General features: G+C 40.9%; 1 protein-coding gene across 1 annotated transcript in view; it reads left to right on the forward strand.

The window, feature by feature from the left end:
• Positions 1 to 16,994, forward strand: part of STARD9 (StAR related lipid transfer domain containing 9) — a 173,519-nt gene that overhangs the window by 112,129 nt on the left and 44,396 nt on the right. Inside the window, exons 17-20 of the mRNA XM_084846678.1 lie at positions 109 to 160; positions 2,214 to 2,351; positions 4,574 to 4,656; positions 6,206 to 6,312. Coding sequence (XP_084702804.1) covers positions 109 to 160; positions 2,214 to 2,351; positions 4,574 to 4,656; positions 6,206 to 6,312 — 380 coding nt within the window. The remainder of the gene's footprint in view (positions 1 to 108; positions 161 to 2,213; positions 2,352 to 4,573; positions 4,657 to 6,205; positions 6,313 to 16,994) is intronic.

Here is a 16,994-nt window from a genome sequence, read left to right on the forward strand (position 1 = left end):
ATTTTACACAATGTAAAAGTCCACAGGTTGCATTAGGGAGAATATAAAAATGTACTAAAGTCTTTTCAAGAATTACTTCATTTACTGTGATTTGTTTCAATTGTGTAGGAAGGAATGACCAAAATTGGAAGAAGTGATTCAAACCAGGAACAGGATATTGGTAAGAATTATGAGAAAGACTTCAAGATCTTGCAGAAAAGATCCACCTTCACCCCCACCCCCCGTGCAAAAGCCATTCCCTAACAAGGATTGTCCATGCACAATTTCCTCATGCCACTGGGGAATATCCCTAGTAGTAGACATTAGCAGGTATCTGCTAGTCCTTGGACTGTGGGGGAGGTTAATTGCATTGGCTGATGTGCTGACATAATCTCCAATGTTCCCATACACATTTGGATTCCTTTTGGTTATTTTGGGATTTTTTTTTTAGGCATTTGCAGGCATTCTCAGAGGCCTATAAATACTGAAATGGTGGCAATTTTTTTTTTTTTAATGCTACAATGTTTAGGGGTCCTGTACTCCCACTTCTACTCTGTTCCAAGAGTAAATGGACTTCTCACTGACCTGGTTTGGATGACACGAGAGCCCATTTGTTAAACAACCCATGGGCTGCCATGGAGGAGCAGGAGAAAGTGGGCATGGTGCCTGCAGCACCTCTGCCTCTTTCACTTTTATTTAGCAATCCATGAACAGCTCCTTCATAGGTTGCTGAACATGTTGTCCGAACCCGAACTGCTGGGTTGTTTAGGGGCTAAACAACCCAGCAGTTAATTCATGTTTAACTCTCGTCTGCTTGTCCTCAATACTGCATAGATTATTTATGCCATGGGCTGTCATTACATGCGAACTGGCCCACTCAGTGGCATTCTGTGGAAGAAGTAGGTTTGACGTGTGCAGTGACAGCCTGCCTGAACATACTCAGCATACTGGATTATCCATTTTTGTATTGTTTTTGATGAGACAGGGTACCCATTCTTTGGGCCCTTATAGGTGTCCTGCAGTCTGGTGGAATGTCTGATATAAATAACACCAGCACTCTGTGTATGTGAAGAGAATTTGGGATGCTGTCATGGTCAGATTGACTAAGGGAACAATCCTATGAATGTTTAGACAGAAAAAAGTCAAATGGCTGTCTGGGGAATGTTGGGAGTTGTAGAACTTTTTTCTGTCTAAATGCCTACATGCGTAGGATTGCATTCTAAAAGACTGACAGGATGATGTTCTCTTTCAAGTAAAAGTAAGATACTCTTGGGCAAGACCTCTAGGCAGGAGGAGCAAATAACAACGTTAGTTGCTTCCGCACGGGTTTGTTAATCTGGAATTGACAATCTTTGTTCATCAACTCTTTACAGAAAATCAAGATGATGATATTTCCAGCCTGTTTCCATTTTGCTGTTTTCTTTGTTGCCTTCCTATCTTTTTCAGATCTGATTTATGGCATTTAAAAAAGAATTAAGATGCAATTGTATTGAGCCTTTTCAGGGCATGCAGAGGGCTTAAACCAGGGCCATGTAAACATTTCCTGGGAGGTCCGTTAAGAACATCATGGCAGCTTGTGCTTTATTTATTTACTGCTCAGCTTGCATTAGTTTAATTTATTTATTTGTTTGTTTGTTTGTTTATTAAATTTATTAATCACCCATCTGGCTGGTCACCCAGCCACTCTGGGCGATGTACAACATAACAGTTAAAACAATAAAATTCTACATTAAAAACATAATAAAAAATACCCTAACCCACCCCGAATGCCTGCCTGAACAACCACGTTTTTAATGCGCGGTGGAAGCTCATTAAAGAGGGGGCATGGTGGAGTTCCCTAGGGAGGGAGTTCCACAGAGTGGAGGCCACCACAGAGAAGGCCCTCTCCCTCGTCCTCACCAGCCTAGCTGTCCTGGCTGATGGGACAGAGAGAAGGCCATCCGAGGCTGAACTTGTTAAGCGGCCTGTCTGGTGTCGCTGGAGGCGCTCCTTAAGATAGGCTGGGCCAATACAGTGCTTGTATTTGGATTGTGGGCCATTTGGCAGAGGCTTCTCATCTTAAATTTTCTGTGAATTGCATAGATTATTTAAAGCATTGTACAAATAATAAGAATATTTATCCTCATTAATACTTCTGATATTCATGCTAGAGTTTTGTACCAAAAAATAACAAACAATGGGGTTTTAAATAGATCTCAACTATTAACTAAAAAAGAAACCCATGCATTTTGCAGTTTTGCAGGGTCTGTGGATTGAAAGAGACCATTGTGTTGTAGACAACCAGCATGGGATTGTGACTCTGCGGCCGCTTCAGGGAGCACACTGCATTGTCAATGGTCATGAAGTCACAGATTCCATCCGTTTGTCGCAAGGTGAGTCCTATGCTGCTGCTTTATAGAATTGCTGCCATCAGCCACACCTCGTATATAAGGTAAAATGATTCCAGAATAGTATCATTCATGTAATAGGATCATAAAATACTTTCACACTGAGTAGCTTGATCCTAACCATGTTTACTCAGAAGTAAGTCCTATTGATTTCAGCGGGACTTACTTCTGAATCAATGTACATGGGACTTCAAATCATTTATTGTTGCACTAACCTATGAGTGCAATAATTGCTATGCCCATTTTAACACTGTCTTCTAAACCACATTGGCTGTGTTTCTCCTGTGTATATTTGATAGTTTGGGCTTAGATGTTTCTAATGAAAGAATACAACTGAATGTGTCTGCATTCTGAGTACAGTGTTCACTGAAGTCTTTAATACAAAGACTGATGCCTAGGTGTGGTCGATAAAGATAAACTGCAACAATAATGTAATATTTCAGAAATAGTGGTAGTCTTAAGGTTCCAGATTCATCTTGCCTCATTTCAAGTTACTTTCAAGGCAGAACTGCTATCAAAATGCCTTCATAATCAGCATGCTAGTCTCCACCTTCTCACAGTGCCATCACTGGTGAACTTGCCATGGCCTAGCTGTCTTAATAACACATTTATCCTTGCATTTTGTATGGCAGTTAGGAAAGAGATTGAAAATACAACTGCAGATTGCAGAAAAAGTCAATCAAAACTATCAAAGGATTAGGGCACTTTCCTGTGAGGAAAGGTGAATGTGTTTATGGCTTTTTGTTGTAGAAAAAAGATTTAAGGGAGGCATGATAGGCGTTTATAAAATAATGCATGATGTAGAGAGTGTGGATAGAAAAAATTTGTTCTTTCTCCTTCTCATAATACTAGAATTTGGAGTCACCCATGAAATTTATTGGTATTTAATTCAAGATAGATGAAAGAAAGCACATCTTCATGCAACACATAATTTATGGAATTCATTCACTTTCCTCACTGGACATGGTGATGGCCAATGGCTTAGATTGTTTTAAAAGATGATTAAACACATTCATGGAGGATAGCTGATGGTGGTTGATAGACCTATGATGGCTAACTAGATCTTTCATGTTTGAAGGCAAAATGTCTCTGAATACCAGTTGCTGCAGGTCAAACAGTGAGACTTGCCTTCATGCTTTGCTTCTGGTCTTCCTGGAGTCTGCCTGACCATTTTGAGAAACAGAATGAAGGTCTACTCTAGGTGAATATTTGGTGTGATCTAGCAGGGCTCTTCTTATGTCCTTAACAATGGGTGTGGGCAGGTGGGAAACGGTGCTAATTTTCAGCATAACGAAAAATAAACTGGCTCAAAGTTAAAAATGTAGAGTAGGAAGACCACCAAGAAAACTAGTTTTAAAGCTGTTATGCCCAGCTTTAAGTTCCTGTGTTATCATGAAGCTCATGATAATCTAGCTGCTCCATAAGGTGTTGGTGAAAATAAGGAAACTAAATAAAGATATATTGCAATCCACTCCTAGCCCTTTAGATAACACAGAAAGTATCTAATCAGTCATAATATGCAGACTTCGCAGTCCACAAATGGAAGTTGTTTGATCTAGTAGAGGGATTTTGCTAGTGGGTGGGGGGGGGGTGAAGTGACTTTTGCTGTTTCCTCCTTCACACTGCAACTGCTTTCTTCCTCCAAAAATCTACTCTGTAGCATTGTAGAACTCACCCTTGAGAACAGATTTTCAGAGGGCACAAGTGGCTACAGGGGAAGTGGGGGACATCAGCAAAAGTCTCCTGGCCCCCCATTCTGCTGGCAGGGGTGTCCTTTGAGTGGAAATCCACTCAGGGGATGTTTCTGCAGACAAGAGCAAAGTCTGAATCCAAGCATTTGTTTTTCTTTGAAATGTGGCTTTATTCAGTGATTTTCAAAAATGTTTATTTAAGCATTTTATACTTGTGTTTTCTTTCTTTCTTTTCTATAACATATTCACTTACAAAATTTGAACAGTTCAGTTAATGCCAAACTGGATCTAAAATGTCTTTAGTTACTAAGATACTTTCAGAATTATCTAGATTATAACAAAAAGATTACCACTGATATTTTACTGTATTTTTAAACATCTAGAAATTACAAAACCAGGAGTACTACATTTGTAGGAGACTGAGCCATGAATACTTGTAAAAAGTTGAATATTTGCAGAACAATTTTAATAAGTGCAATTTTCTCATGTTACCTTTTCTTTGCCTGTTCTTTTTAGGAGCTCTTGTTATTCTGGGCAAAGCTCACAAATTTAGGTTCAACCACCCAGCTGAGGCTGCCATTTTAAGACAAAGACGATTAGTAAGTTTGGAGCATGTTACACTTTCCCCCCGTTTCCATTTGCTCATTGGCTGCTAATGTCATTACTCTCTTGTAAAAAAAAAAAAAAGGGGGGGGGGACGACAACATTTTTCAGTGTTGCTTATTTGCCAGCAAGAAAATGTATGTACCTTCTAAAAGGAGAATATGACAAAAAGAGAAGTCTATAGACTTGTTATTAGATAGGCTTCTGATACCATTAATTATGGTATCTTTCTAGATGGTCTAGTTACAGTGGTTCTGGCCCTTCCTAGAGTAGCAATTTCAGAGGGTGGCACTGTGGGATGCCTGCTTGATTTCTTGACAGTTGGCCTGTGGCAGTCCCTCAAGGTCCTGTTAGGCTCCCCATGCTGTTTTAACATCTATATGAAACTGGTAGGAAAGCTTATATGGGGATTTAGAGTGCAGTGTCACCAATGTATGGAGAACACCGAACTCTGTCTCTGTTTTCCATTATAATCCAGGTTCTGAACTGGTGCATGGAATTTGTAATGAACTGGCTGGGGGCTAACAAGTTCAAATTTAATCCAGCTGAGACAGAGGTGCTCATGATGAATAAAATGGCTAGTCCGGAAATAGGGATTCAACCTGTTCTAAATGGAGTTACACTTCCATTGAAATCACAATGGGGTGTTTGTGGACCCAGCCTTCACTCTAAATCAAGGGTGGGGAACCTTTTTTCAGCAAGAGGGCTGAACTGGCTCTAAGCAAGCAGGTCCAGGGACCCATGCATCCCAAAGGAGAAGGGGCAGGACCACAGCACTCCTGGCATGTAGCCCCCAATGCGATTGCCCAGACTCCATTCACAGACTCATATACACATCCTCTTCTTCATAGTCCAGCTGTCACCTTGGCTGAGGCCCATTTGTCTTCCCCGTGTCTTCCCCAATGAGGGAAGGTTTGGAGCAGCCAAAGTTTTGGAGCAGCCAAAGTTGGCTTTGTCCCACACCTTCCCACATTGGGGACGATGCTGGGCAGGCAAAACATCTAGAACTCTAGGCGCTATAGAGCAGGGACTATATTCTACAGTTAATTTACAGTGATCTACCATATAGGATGTACAACATTTTTGGCCCTGAGGGCCACATCTGGTGTCACTCGGGGGGCCAGGGCCATACCTGTGCATACATGTGCACATACGCGTTCCCTCCACCATACACATACATCTCAGCGTGCAGCAACAGGGAGGTTTAAACCTCCCCCAGCTGCTGAGATCTAGGGATCACTAGGGGCTGGGAGAGGGAAACTTTCTCCCATCACCCAGGGATCACCATTTTGTTACTAAACTAAACTAAACTAAACTAAATTAACTGAACTACTAGTGGCAGGAAAATACCAACCTCGGATGTAGGATCACTTTTGCCTCTCCCATCCCCCAGCAATCACCTGTGAGATTGCTATTAGCAGTGCCAGAACAGCATCTTTTCCCTGCAGTTCAGCTGGACGGTGGGGAGAAGTGGGAGGGACTCTGCCAGCTTCTGATGGTCTACTGTGATTTTTACCTCCCTCCCCATTGTTTCTTATTTTATAGATCAGTGAGTCCTCTTCTGCAATGAGTTGCAGATCTCTTGAATGGCTAGATTTGGATGGAGACTTCCCTTCCCTTTCCTATAGTTTTTATCCAGCTGAAACAGAAAAGTATGTTTTAAAGAATTTAACTAAATAAAAATGGCATTTATATGAATTCTGCTGTTTAAAAAAATGTTGCAAAGATTGAATCTCCAGTTTCTTCTACTTGCTTCTTAATATAGTGACACACAAAAAACACTTATTCTTACAGTACCATGATCCATGCTGTAGCACTGCTATACTGTCCTTGACTATTCTGAAGCATTTCTATTCCTCTTAATATAAGGTTACATCTAACATTATGTTAGCAGAAATCCACTAGTGCACCAGGATTTTCTCCCTCTCTCCCCCAGCTACAGCCCTCTGCACCACCCATAGATCTGTTCCAGAGGATTTTCCAGCCCCCCGGAGAAAATTTTGAAGGTGTGTGGGATGAGAGGGCCCCCCCCCCCCCCGCCAGTTCCACTGATAGTACAATTGGATTCAATTTCTATTTTGCAGTCTATGTCAGCAGGGAAATAAAGTAATCAATTATTAAGATAATATGTAACTAAACTATATTGTATTGCTTGCTTTCACAATAACGCTCTACAGTCCACAGTGAATTCAAATCTTCTAAGAAAAGGTAAGAATATATTTTTTCTGCCAACGAGATTTCAACAATCTGTAAAAAAACAATAAAAGAAAAGTATAGATCTAATACAATTCAGGAAAAAGACAATGCCTTGGTCCCACAATCCTCCAGCAGTTCAGAACATAAGAAGAGCCATGCTGGATCAGACCAAGGGTCCATCTAGTCCACTATTCTGTTCACACCCTGGCCAGCCAGCTGTCAACTGGGAATCCACAAGCAGAATCCAAGTGCAACAGTGCCCTCCTACCCATGTTCCCCAGCAACTGGTGTGCATAGGCATACTACCTCTGATACTGGAGGTAGCATATAGCCACCAGGACTAGTAGCCATTGATAGCCTTCTCCAGGAATTTATCTAACCCCCTTTTGAAGCCATCCAAATTGGTGGCCATCACTATGTCTTGCAGTAGCAAATTCCATAGTTTAACTGTGCACTGTGTGAAGAAGTACTTCCTTCTATCTGTCCTGAATCTCCCACCAATCAGCTTCATGAGATGACCCTGAGTTCTAGCATTATGAGAGAGGGAGAAAAATAACTCCCTATCCACATTCTCCACACCATGCGTAATTCTGTACACCTCTATCATGTCTCTCCTTACCCCGCTTTTTTCCAAGCTGAACAATCCCAGCTGTTGTGTGTTCTATGTCCCGAAGTCAATTAATTCCTGTAATAGGCCATTACTTATGTTATTTCTTATCCTAATGGATCCTTATAAATATTAAACAAAAATGTTATAATATAGCATATTGTACCATAGGTTCTGCTTATGCTATGTGATGTGGCTTGGGTTGCAGGGTTCTGCTATGGATCAAATCTGGAGCAGGGGTCAGGTTTCTCAGGAAGCAAGACAAAAAGAAATCAGCACCATAGAAAGCTCCAAGCAGTGATGGGGCTAGAAGCTAGAGAGAGTTATCTGTATGTTGCTCCAGTAAGGATCAGACCAAGATTGATGTTTAAATAGAAGTGTTGCTGGATTTAGGCTGGTTTGCCCCATCTTCCTGCTGACCGAAACTTTGTCTCTTAAAGGGGCCTGTCCTGTTTTAGCAATCTCAGGCTGAGATGATGTGGTAGTGACTGTGGCATACTAGTTTCCTCATGGCCTGAATCCTCCACATCTGAGAATGGTAATGCAACTTGTCTGGATGCAGGGGATCTGCCCCCTGGGGTATTTCTGAGAACTGGATCCTGGGGAGGTGGAAGCCTTAAGATGCCTTTTTGTATCTGAGTCTTCTCTTGAACCATTAACTCTGGAGGACAAAGGGTCAGAATCCTCTGAGGATGATTCAGAGTCCTGGTCCATGACACATATATAAATTTATTATATTCCAAGTCTGCTTCCTTGGAATTAGGTAACAAAGAGCAGCATATTGATGATACCGCTTTTTAAGACTCCAGGTGACCTCTTTCAGCAGTTTCATGTATATATTAAATAAAAGAGGATAAGATAGAACCTTGTGGGACACCATAGGCCAGGCGTGGGCAACCTTTTGGGCCATGGGCACATTTGGTAATTTGAGAAACTGTCCACCACAAAATGGCTGCCATGGGAGGCATAGCAAAAGACAAGTAAGCTGCGCAAAAGACTGAGTACATGGGAGAGATGGGGTCTGAGCCCAAACACACTAAACAACTCCTTTGAACCCACAGTTTTTGGCACCAACAGAAAGAAAAAGGAACCACAGAGAGAGAAGGAGAAAAAAGAAAGAGGAGCCAGAGAGAGAGTGAGAGAGAGGAGGAGGAGCCAGAGAAAGAAAGGAAGTCCAGAGAGAGAGAGAGATAAACATGTAATATTCCCCTAAGATCAGGCTCTGTAGCAGAGGACTGGAAAATGGCCAATATAATACCAATTTTTAAAAAGAGATCCAGTGGGGATCTGGGCAATTATAGGCCAGTTAACACCATCTTTTCTGGTGTCTAAATTGGTTGAAAGCATTATTAAATATAAAAATAGTAGGCATATAGAAGGACACATCCTGCTGAAAAAGAATCAACATGGCTTCCTAACCTTTTAGGTTTCTTTGAGAGTGTCAATAAACATGTGGACAGGTGTGATCCAGTAGACATTGTTTACTTTGACTTCCAAAAGGCTTTTGACGAAGTCAAAAACTCACCAAAGACTCCTGAGCAAACTTAGCAGTCATGGAATAAGAAGAAAGGTCCTCTTATGGATCATTAACCTGTTCTGGTTAAAGAACAGAAAGCAGAGAGTAGAAATAAATGTAAATTCTCCCAATGGAGGGATGTAAACAGAGGGGTCCCTCAGGGATCTGTATTGGGACCAATACTTTTCAACTTGTTCATAAATGATCTGGAATTCAGACTTGAGCAGTGAGGTGGCCAACTTTCCTGATGACACCAAATAATTTAGAGCCATTAAAACAAAAAGGGATTGCGAAGAGCTCCAAATAGATCTCTCCAAATTGGGAGAAAGGGCATCAAATTGGCACATGCAGTTCAGCGTAAGTAAGTGTAGATGGACATTGGGGCATAAAATCCCAACCTCACATATACTCTGATGGGATCTGAGCTAGCAGTGACTGACCAAGAAAGAGATCTTGGGGTTGTGGTGGACAGCTCAATGAAAATGTGGATCTATGGGGAAGGTGAAGACCTTCCTTTAGTGGTGGACCTTGTTTTCATAAGATCTCCAAAAAAGAATTATTGATAGGCTGCCACCACAGGCTGATGCTTGTCTGAACACTAGACTATCCAGATGCTTGGGGAGTTCTAATCCCTGTTGCCAAGGACATCTCCCTACTATTCTTCGAATACTTGGGAGTACCTTAACCACCATGCACACTTGGCACATGCGGAAGATTTTAGTGACAAATCCCCTCTTCAAGCAATGCAGCCAAATGTCAAGGGATAAAAAGTTTACTTGGGAAAGGGGGAAAACAAGAACAAAAATGGGAAGGCAACTATGTCACATGCAGAGAATTCCAAATAAAAATCAATAAAGTCAATCTAACTTCATTGGAAGGACAGATACAGAAGCTGAAGCTCAAATATTTTGGCCACCTAATGCGAAGAGAAAACTCTCTGGAAAAGACCCTGATGCTGGGAAAGACTGAAGGCAAAAGGAGAAGGGGACGGCAGAGGATGAGATGGCTAGATAGCATCACTGATGCAATGAATATGGACTTGAGCACCCTCCAGGAGAGAGCGCAGGACAGGAAGGCCTGGCGTGCTATGGTCCATGGGATCACGAAGAGTCAGAAACGACTGAACAACAACAAAACTTAACTACTTAGTCCATTTTAACGTATTTGAGTAGAACCTTTGTTTCAGAGCATGTACAAAGTTCCCTAGGTTTAGGGGAGAAGTTAGTTCAGTCTGAATTTTGATATGAACATATGTAATTTGGACCTCCTGAGCTCTTATTAGCTCAGGAGGTCGAAATTACATATGTTCGTAATTAATAAACCAAATATGCCCTTGTGCTCTGAAGTTTGCATAAAGCTCTTCACTCGTACAGAGATGTGTACAATGGGGAGAAGTTTACACAAAAATGCATACATTTGGGGAAAGTGTGCAACAACACTTATATTAGTGGAAATGACATACGAAAATGTATTATACTTGCAAAATACTTGCAAAAAATGCATTATTTAAGAAAACAATGCACACAAACATGTATATTAGAAATACGTGGACATAGTAATGCATATATTAGGATAAATGGCCGTGAAAACGCATGCGCATTTTCATATGGCCTAAAAAGAAATTGTGCCTTGATTCTGAACTGGGCCAAAGCAAACTCCAGTCAGAAAAATGAGAAACTGAGCACAATTGAAATTGAGAGATTCACCCATTCCTCGACTTCCTTGCAGAGCGGATGATCAGACAGAGAGTATATTTGAACTCCTGGTTGGATGGTTCTAAGAGACAAAATACAGAGGTGAAACGTCACCAATTTAATGGAATTTGAGAAGAGTAACAGCTGTTCGGAGCCAGGAAACCGCACTCCCCTCATGAAGGAAGCTCAGTTTCTGATGGAAGTGGTCTAGCTAGCCAATCAGAAAATCATTTAGAGGCTGCTCCCATCTCCTTAACAACTCTGAACTTGCATTCTAAAAAATCCCAGCCAGTTTATACTGGAAGAGTTATTGTGAAAAGGGGGTTAACCTAAGGATTTATGTTTGAGAACAAAAGATTTATCTATTGCAATCTTCCAGAAAAGTGTTCTTATTGTAGGCACTCCCACGTGTAGATCATGAGGGGAGCGCTCGTGCTCTGCTCAGAATATAGGAATTTTCACAGCTAGCTTATAACAGCTTCAGGTAAGGTACTGAAAGTTTGATTATCTGATACCAGTTTTTCATCTTAGCCCTGTGTAGAATTAGTGCACCTTAGCCCATTGATTTCAAGCCGGGAGAAGGTGGTCCTTCAGATATCCAGGTCTCAAGCCACTTAGGGCTTTAAAGGTTAAAACTAGCACTTTGAGTTGAGCCTCATTCTCTGCCATCAACCCCAGTGAACAATCTGGCCACCACATTCTGTACAAGTTGTAGTTTCCAAAACCCATTATATGAGAGATAGCCCCACATAGTATAGCCTGTGTGCTACTGATGCACGGATAACTGACCACCTTTCCCCAAGAAGAGGATGCACGTGGCTCACCAGCCAAATCTCATGAAAGGCTGTACTTGTATGGATGCCATCTGCACATCCAACAGGAAAGCTAGATCTAAGAGTACCCCCAAGCTGCAAACATAATCTATAAATGGGAGTACAATCCTATCAATAACAGGTTGAATACTACTTCCTTATCTTACTGGTGTTGAGATTCAGTTTATTAGACCTCATCCAGCTCATTACCAACTCCAGACACTGTTGAGAGCATCCACAGCTATATTTAAAGCTGATTAAAAAGAGAAAGCTGGGTGTTATTTGCATATCAATGGCACCCAACTCCAAAACTGTGGACATAAACATGAAGTTTATACCACTATTCCAACACAGAGCAAGTCTTTCTGCAGTTATTGAGATGGAGTGCTGGTTACAAGGGTTACATTGCCTCTTCATACCTTTCAGTTGAACTTGATTTGTCAGAAGACTTGCATACTCCCAGCTACTACTGGGTCTATGCTTGCAAAATGCAGGCTTCATTTATGTGGAATGATCTGGGAGGGCACTAACCATTGGGAATATTTATATACAGCTGTAATCTTAACATCACACATAGCTTCTCTGTTCCTTTAAGTGAATTCTGGGTCTGCTTTCCAGCTGCACTGTCTCAGAATGGTTTCATAGGAAGAAGAGCTTTAAGAGGGGACAATTTCTATATCGTACAGTCGTAGAGCTATTGGGTTAAATTTTATGTCTGGTCCTGCGCAGCTGCCGTAGTCCTCTGCTGCTGTGTGTAATGCTGAGGTTATGGTGTGGTATTGAAAACAGCCTCTTGATTGGATAGATCTGCCAGCAGGGGGAGGGGGGGAGATGTATTGGAGAAAAATGCAAATCAGTGGATGGGCTTGTTAATGTTGTAACTCAGACTTTAAGTGTTTTAAGTGCCAGCCTTCAATAATTTGCAGGAATACTTACAGCTTTGTGAAATCTTTTTTTCCTATCCTATTCTATTTTTAAATCTAAAAACTAAATTAATAAAATAATAAAATGTACCTAATATTTAGGGAGTCAGCAAAGAAAAACATTTTTTTCTGATTTAGCTGAGGCTTTTGCTTTTTAAAATTAAGAGAATTATGGTTTTAAGGAACTGGATTGTCTCTATTGCTCGAGTTTTGTTTTCTGAGCCTCAGTATATGGTTGCAGCAAAGCCTTCGGCTTCATTACTAGGCTGTTGCTGCTATAGCTACTGAAAACTGCATTATGCTGTAGAAGCTGCCAGATTCTGCATCAGCCTTAGAGGTGTTTTGGGAAGTGAGGAGTGAAGTGATACAGTAGGATCCCAGGAAGCTGATAACAAAATAGCTGGGAGAAAATGTGATTCTACAGAAGGCTGATTTAGTATGATTACCGCAAAGTTAATGCATAGAAAGAGAAGATGAAAAATAAACCAGCTGTTTTTATAATCCTGGAAATGTTCTAACTAATTTGTTGTTACATTTGGTTTAAGGTCAGTGTTTTTTTTTATTTGCCTTGTTACCATTTATTATGAATACTAATGTTGTAATAATGATGTTAATGTTTATTAAATCTAGTGAGAAATATGTGCTGTATTCTGCAAAGGCACACTGCTCTGTTTTTTCTACATATCTTATTCCAAGAGGAGAATCAGGTATGGAAAAACAGAGCTAATTTTTCTCTTATCTTTTTGAGGGCAAAGTCATTTTATTTGCCAACAATGCTGCATTAACTGTGTTGAATTTGAAAGAATGGGAACCTGAGCAGTAGGGGACATTTTTTGGTGCTTGAAATACAGAGATTTAAGAGTACCTGAAGCAAGCTAAAGTTTTACCAGTAACTGGATGAGGATGTTTCTGTGAACCAGTAAAACAGCTACCTGTGTGAATTTTGGAATGTAGACACCTGCTTTTATAATTTGAAATCATTTTATTACATTTATTTTGAAATCCCTATTGTATGGAATGTTTGGGAAAAGAGCTATAGTGGAACATCTGATTTCTACTGCTGTCATTCCACTTAAGCCTCCTTTGCCATTAGTTACCCATAACACCAGCAAGCGTACATCATGACAATCTAAATATTGGCATTCATGTTTGTTTTTTAAATTGATTATGGATTGAGAGATTGAAATCCTAGATCCTGCCAGTTTCAAGTTCTCTAATGTTATTGCAACAGAGGAGCCTCCCTTATTCTATTATACCTATGTAATGTATATGTGAGCCTGGATGAATTTTCATTATCTGCTTATTGCAATGGTCCCTGTGCTCTGAATATATAAAGGATGCTTCTTGTCCTTGGCTTTAGTACTAGAACTTGCTGGCATTAATAAGAATAGTTAGGAAAAGGAGAAGCATTGAAACCAATATTTTTTACACTTTAAAGCACACAAAAAAAACAAAATAGAGCGCCACAACCCTATTATTATCTCCTTATATGACATTAATCACTGAGGTAGCAAATGTATGCACTATTACATTGTAGAAAAAACTGTTTTTCAAGGCCTGACCAATGAATGGTTCATAAAGCCCACGATAGTGTCTCTTGAAGTGGCGATTAGCAATTGCTTTGGTGACCATGAATAGGACTATTTTGCAGCAGTTCATCTTTGTTCAGCCACAGTTTCTGTGTGTAAAAGATTGAGGTCTACTTTAGGGTTAATAGCCTCTAATTGAACAGCTATTAAGAGACCTGTTCTCCTTGAAGTGGCCTAATTACTTTTTGAACCTGGCTATGTTTCCCATTTCAATAGGATGTTTAGTTTAAATGGCTTTCAGGACAATTTACAGTGTTTGAGAGCTACAAAAGGAACTGGAAACTAAACTCTTTTCTAAAAATGGCTGGGGATAGGATCATTTGTCTCCTTGGCCACTAAAAGTTTCATAGCATTCAGATAATCCAGGAACTAACACTACTGCACCTTAGGCTATTATTTCTTATTTATTATCATTATTTATATGCTGCCTTTCAAGATTCAAATTGTACCAAAGCCATTTACAAGTAAAAATAATAAAATCACAATACAGGTTACAGTGACCAGGAACGCTCTTCACGAATTCCATCAGAAACTTCAACTAATGTAGAAAACAAATTAGGCAGGACTCAGAATACCTTGCCCAGGTGTGCTGGCCTCTGTGCTGGTTTTCTTTTACAATTTCTGGTACCAATCAAGATTCTAACTGTAAACCTTTTGTTACAGATCTGGGAAGGGGGGTGACTTTCTCAAGTGGTGGAACCCCTATTTACAAAGGGTCCCCCCAAAAGAATTAACAACAGGCTGCCACCACCAGCTAATCCTCCCTCAAACATACTAGTCTGTCCAGCTGGGGAGTTCTGAGCTCTGTTGCCAAGGTCTCCTCCCTTCAGCCCTGGTCTAGGTCAGGAAAAGGATTTAAGGCCCAGAACTTAACAAAGCCTTGTGAACAATCCTAAGAACACAAACTTAATAGCCACGCAATCCAGCATATGAGGAAGTTTTAGTAAGGAATTCCCATTTAAAACAATACAGCCAAATCTCCAGATTTAAAAAGGAGTTTATCTGGGAACAGAGAAAAACAGGAAGAACTAGGAAGGCTACAATCAAATACAGAGAATTCCAAATAACAAGTCAATCTAACTTAGCTAGTTATATGTTACCTACTAGAGTAGAAACTTGGGTTTCAGAGCATTTTGTCCTCCTGATTAGATGTTGCTAGGAAGGTTCAGACTAAGAGCAAAATGACATTTTTATAGGAATCTGAAATCAGTCAAAGCCAGCCTCTTAGCCAACACTAACTGTTGTTTTTTTCTGGCAGCATGATACTCTCAATTTCTGATGTCAGTGGTCTAGCCAGAAAATTACTTAATAGTTGAATCCACTTTCATGACTCTAAAGTGGCATCTCAAAACAGCTGTCCAGTTCCAACCAGGTGGACTATAATAAAAAAATAACTTAACATGCAAATGTATATTGGAGAACAAATACAAAAATCTGGCTTATTGTCCTGCTCTAGCTGGATCAAACTCAACATTAGGTTAAACTTAGGGGCAATCCAAAAGGAAGTCAATAAATGCGCTATGGTCAAAGGCAGTTTTACCAGGCAAGAGGGACAGTTCCAATTTCCAAAAGAGAGGTCTGAAGAGCAGTAAAGGTCAAAACACAGATAAGCAGTCAGTGCAATACACAGTCCAAGAAGCAGAGTCAAGCAGGAGACCAAGGTGAGTAGTACAAAGGTTTAATCACAGAGTAAGGTCAAAGGGAAAAAGCACTATAACTAGTAGAAGATGGTGTTTTGAGCAAAGGCTAGACTGATACTCTAGGCTTATATTGCCACAGCTTCCTGAGTCCCACCCAGGGATCAGGTACAGTTCACTACAGGCCTTGCTCCCAGGGAGACCCTTCCTCTTGAGGAGTCCTTCTTTCTATCTGAGCACTTCTCTTTAAAGGAGATCTATTGGCCTGCCTCTAAAGTGACGCCTCTCCTAGGGGCTCGGTGGTTGCCCAGCTTCCATCTCAGAGGTGGAACTCCCCTCCTCCTGTGAGGATGGAGCCATGGTCATCTCCCCTGAGGGCCTAGGCTCCCCCAGGTCTCCAGCCATGGGTGGCTTCTTGGTATTCTGGTTACGACACCTGAAAAAAGATATTGTAGAGTTGGAAAAAGTGCAGAAAAGGGCAACTAAAATGATCAAGGGACTGGAGCAACTCCCCTATGAGGGAAGGTTACAACAATTGGGATAATTTAGCTTGGAGAAAAGGTGAGTAAAGGGAGATATGAAAGAGGGGTACAAAATTATGCGTGGTGTGGAGAATGTGGATAGGGAGACATTTTTCTCCCTCTCTCATAATACTAGAACCCAGGGTCATCCCATGCAGCTGATTGATGGGAGATTCAGGACAGATAAAAGGAATGGGGTTGGACTGATGGTCTTACAGGCCCCTTCCAACTCTGCTATGCTATGATTCTGTGAAGTACTTCTTCATATAGCACATAGTTAAACTATGGAATTCACTTCCACAAGATGTAGTGAGGCCACCAATTTGGATGGCTTTAAAATGGGGTTAGAGAAATTCATGGAGGATAAGGCTATCGATGGCTACTAGTCCTGATGGCTATATGCCATCTCCAGTAACAGAAGCAGTATGTACACCAGTTGCCGGTGAACATGAGTGGAAGGGTGCTGTTGCACTTACATCCTGCTTGTGGATTTCCTGTGAGCAGCTGGTTGGCCACTGTGTGATCAGAATGCTGGACTAGATGGACCCTTGGTCTGATCCAGCATGGCTCTTCTTATGTAGTTATGTTCTTATTGGCTGGCTGTAGGAGCTCTAATGCCCCTGCAGAGGAGGAAGATTTCTCCAGTGGGGCCATGACACTTATTCAGGCTTCCTGGAAGTGTGCCAACTTACCAGATGCTCTATAGGACACTGTTAAGCTACACTATTAAACTGCATCTAATTTATCACTAAATTAGTGATACTAATTTACTAGCTTAGACCCCAACAAGCTTAAAAGACCATCTCTTCACTTATATCCTGCCATGAATTCAGAAACTG

Source organism: Heloderma suspectum, chromosome 1 (assembly GCF_057233095.1).
Source record: "Heloderma suspectum isolate Gila_16-S chromosome 1, 16-S_ref, whole genome shotgun sequence".
NCBI lineage: Eukaryota > Metazoa > Chordata > Lepidosauria > Squamata > Helodermatidae > Heloderma > Heloderma suspectum.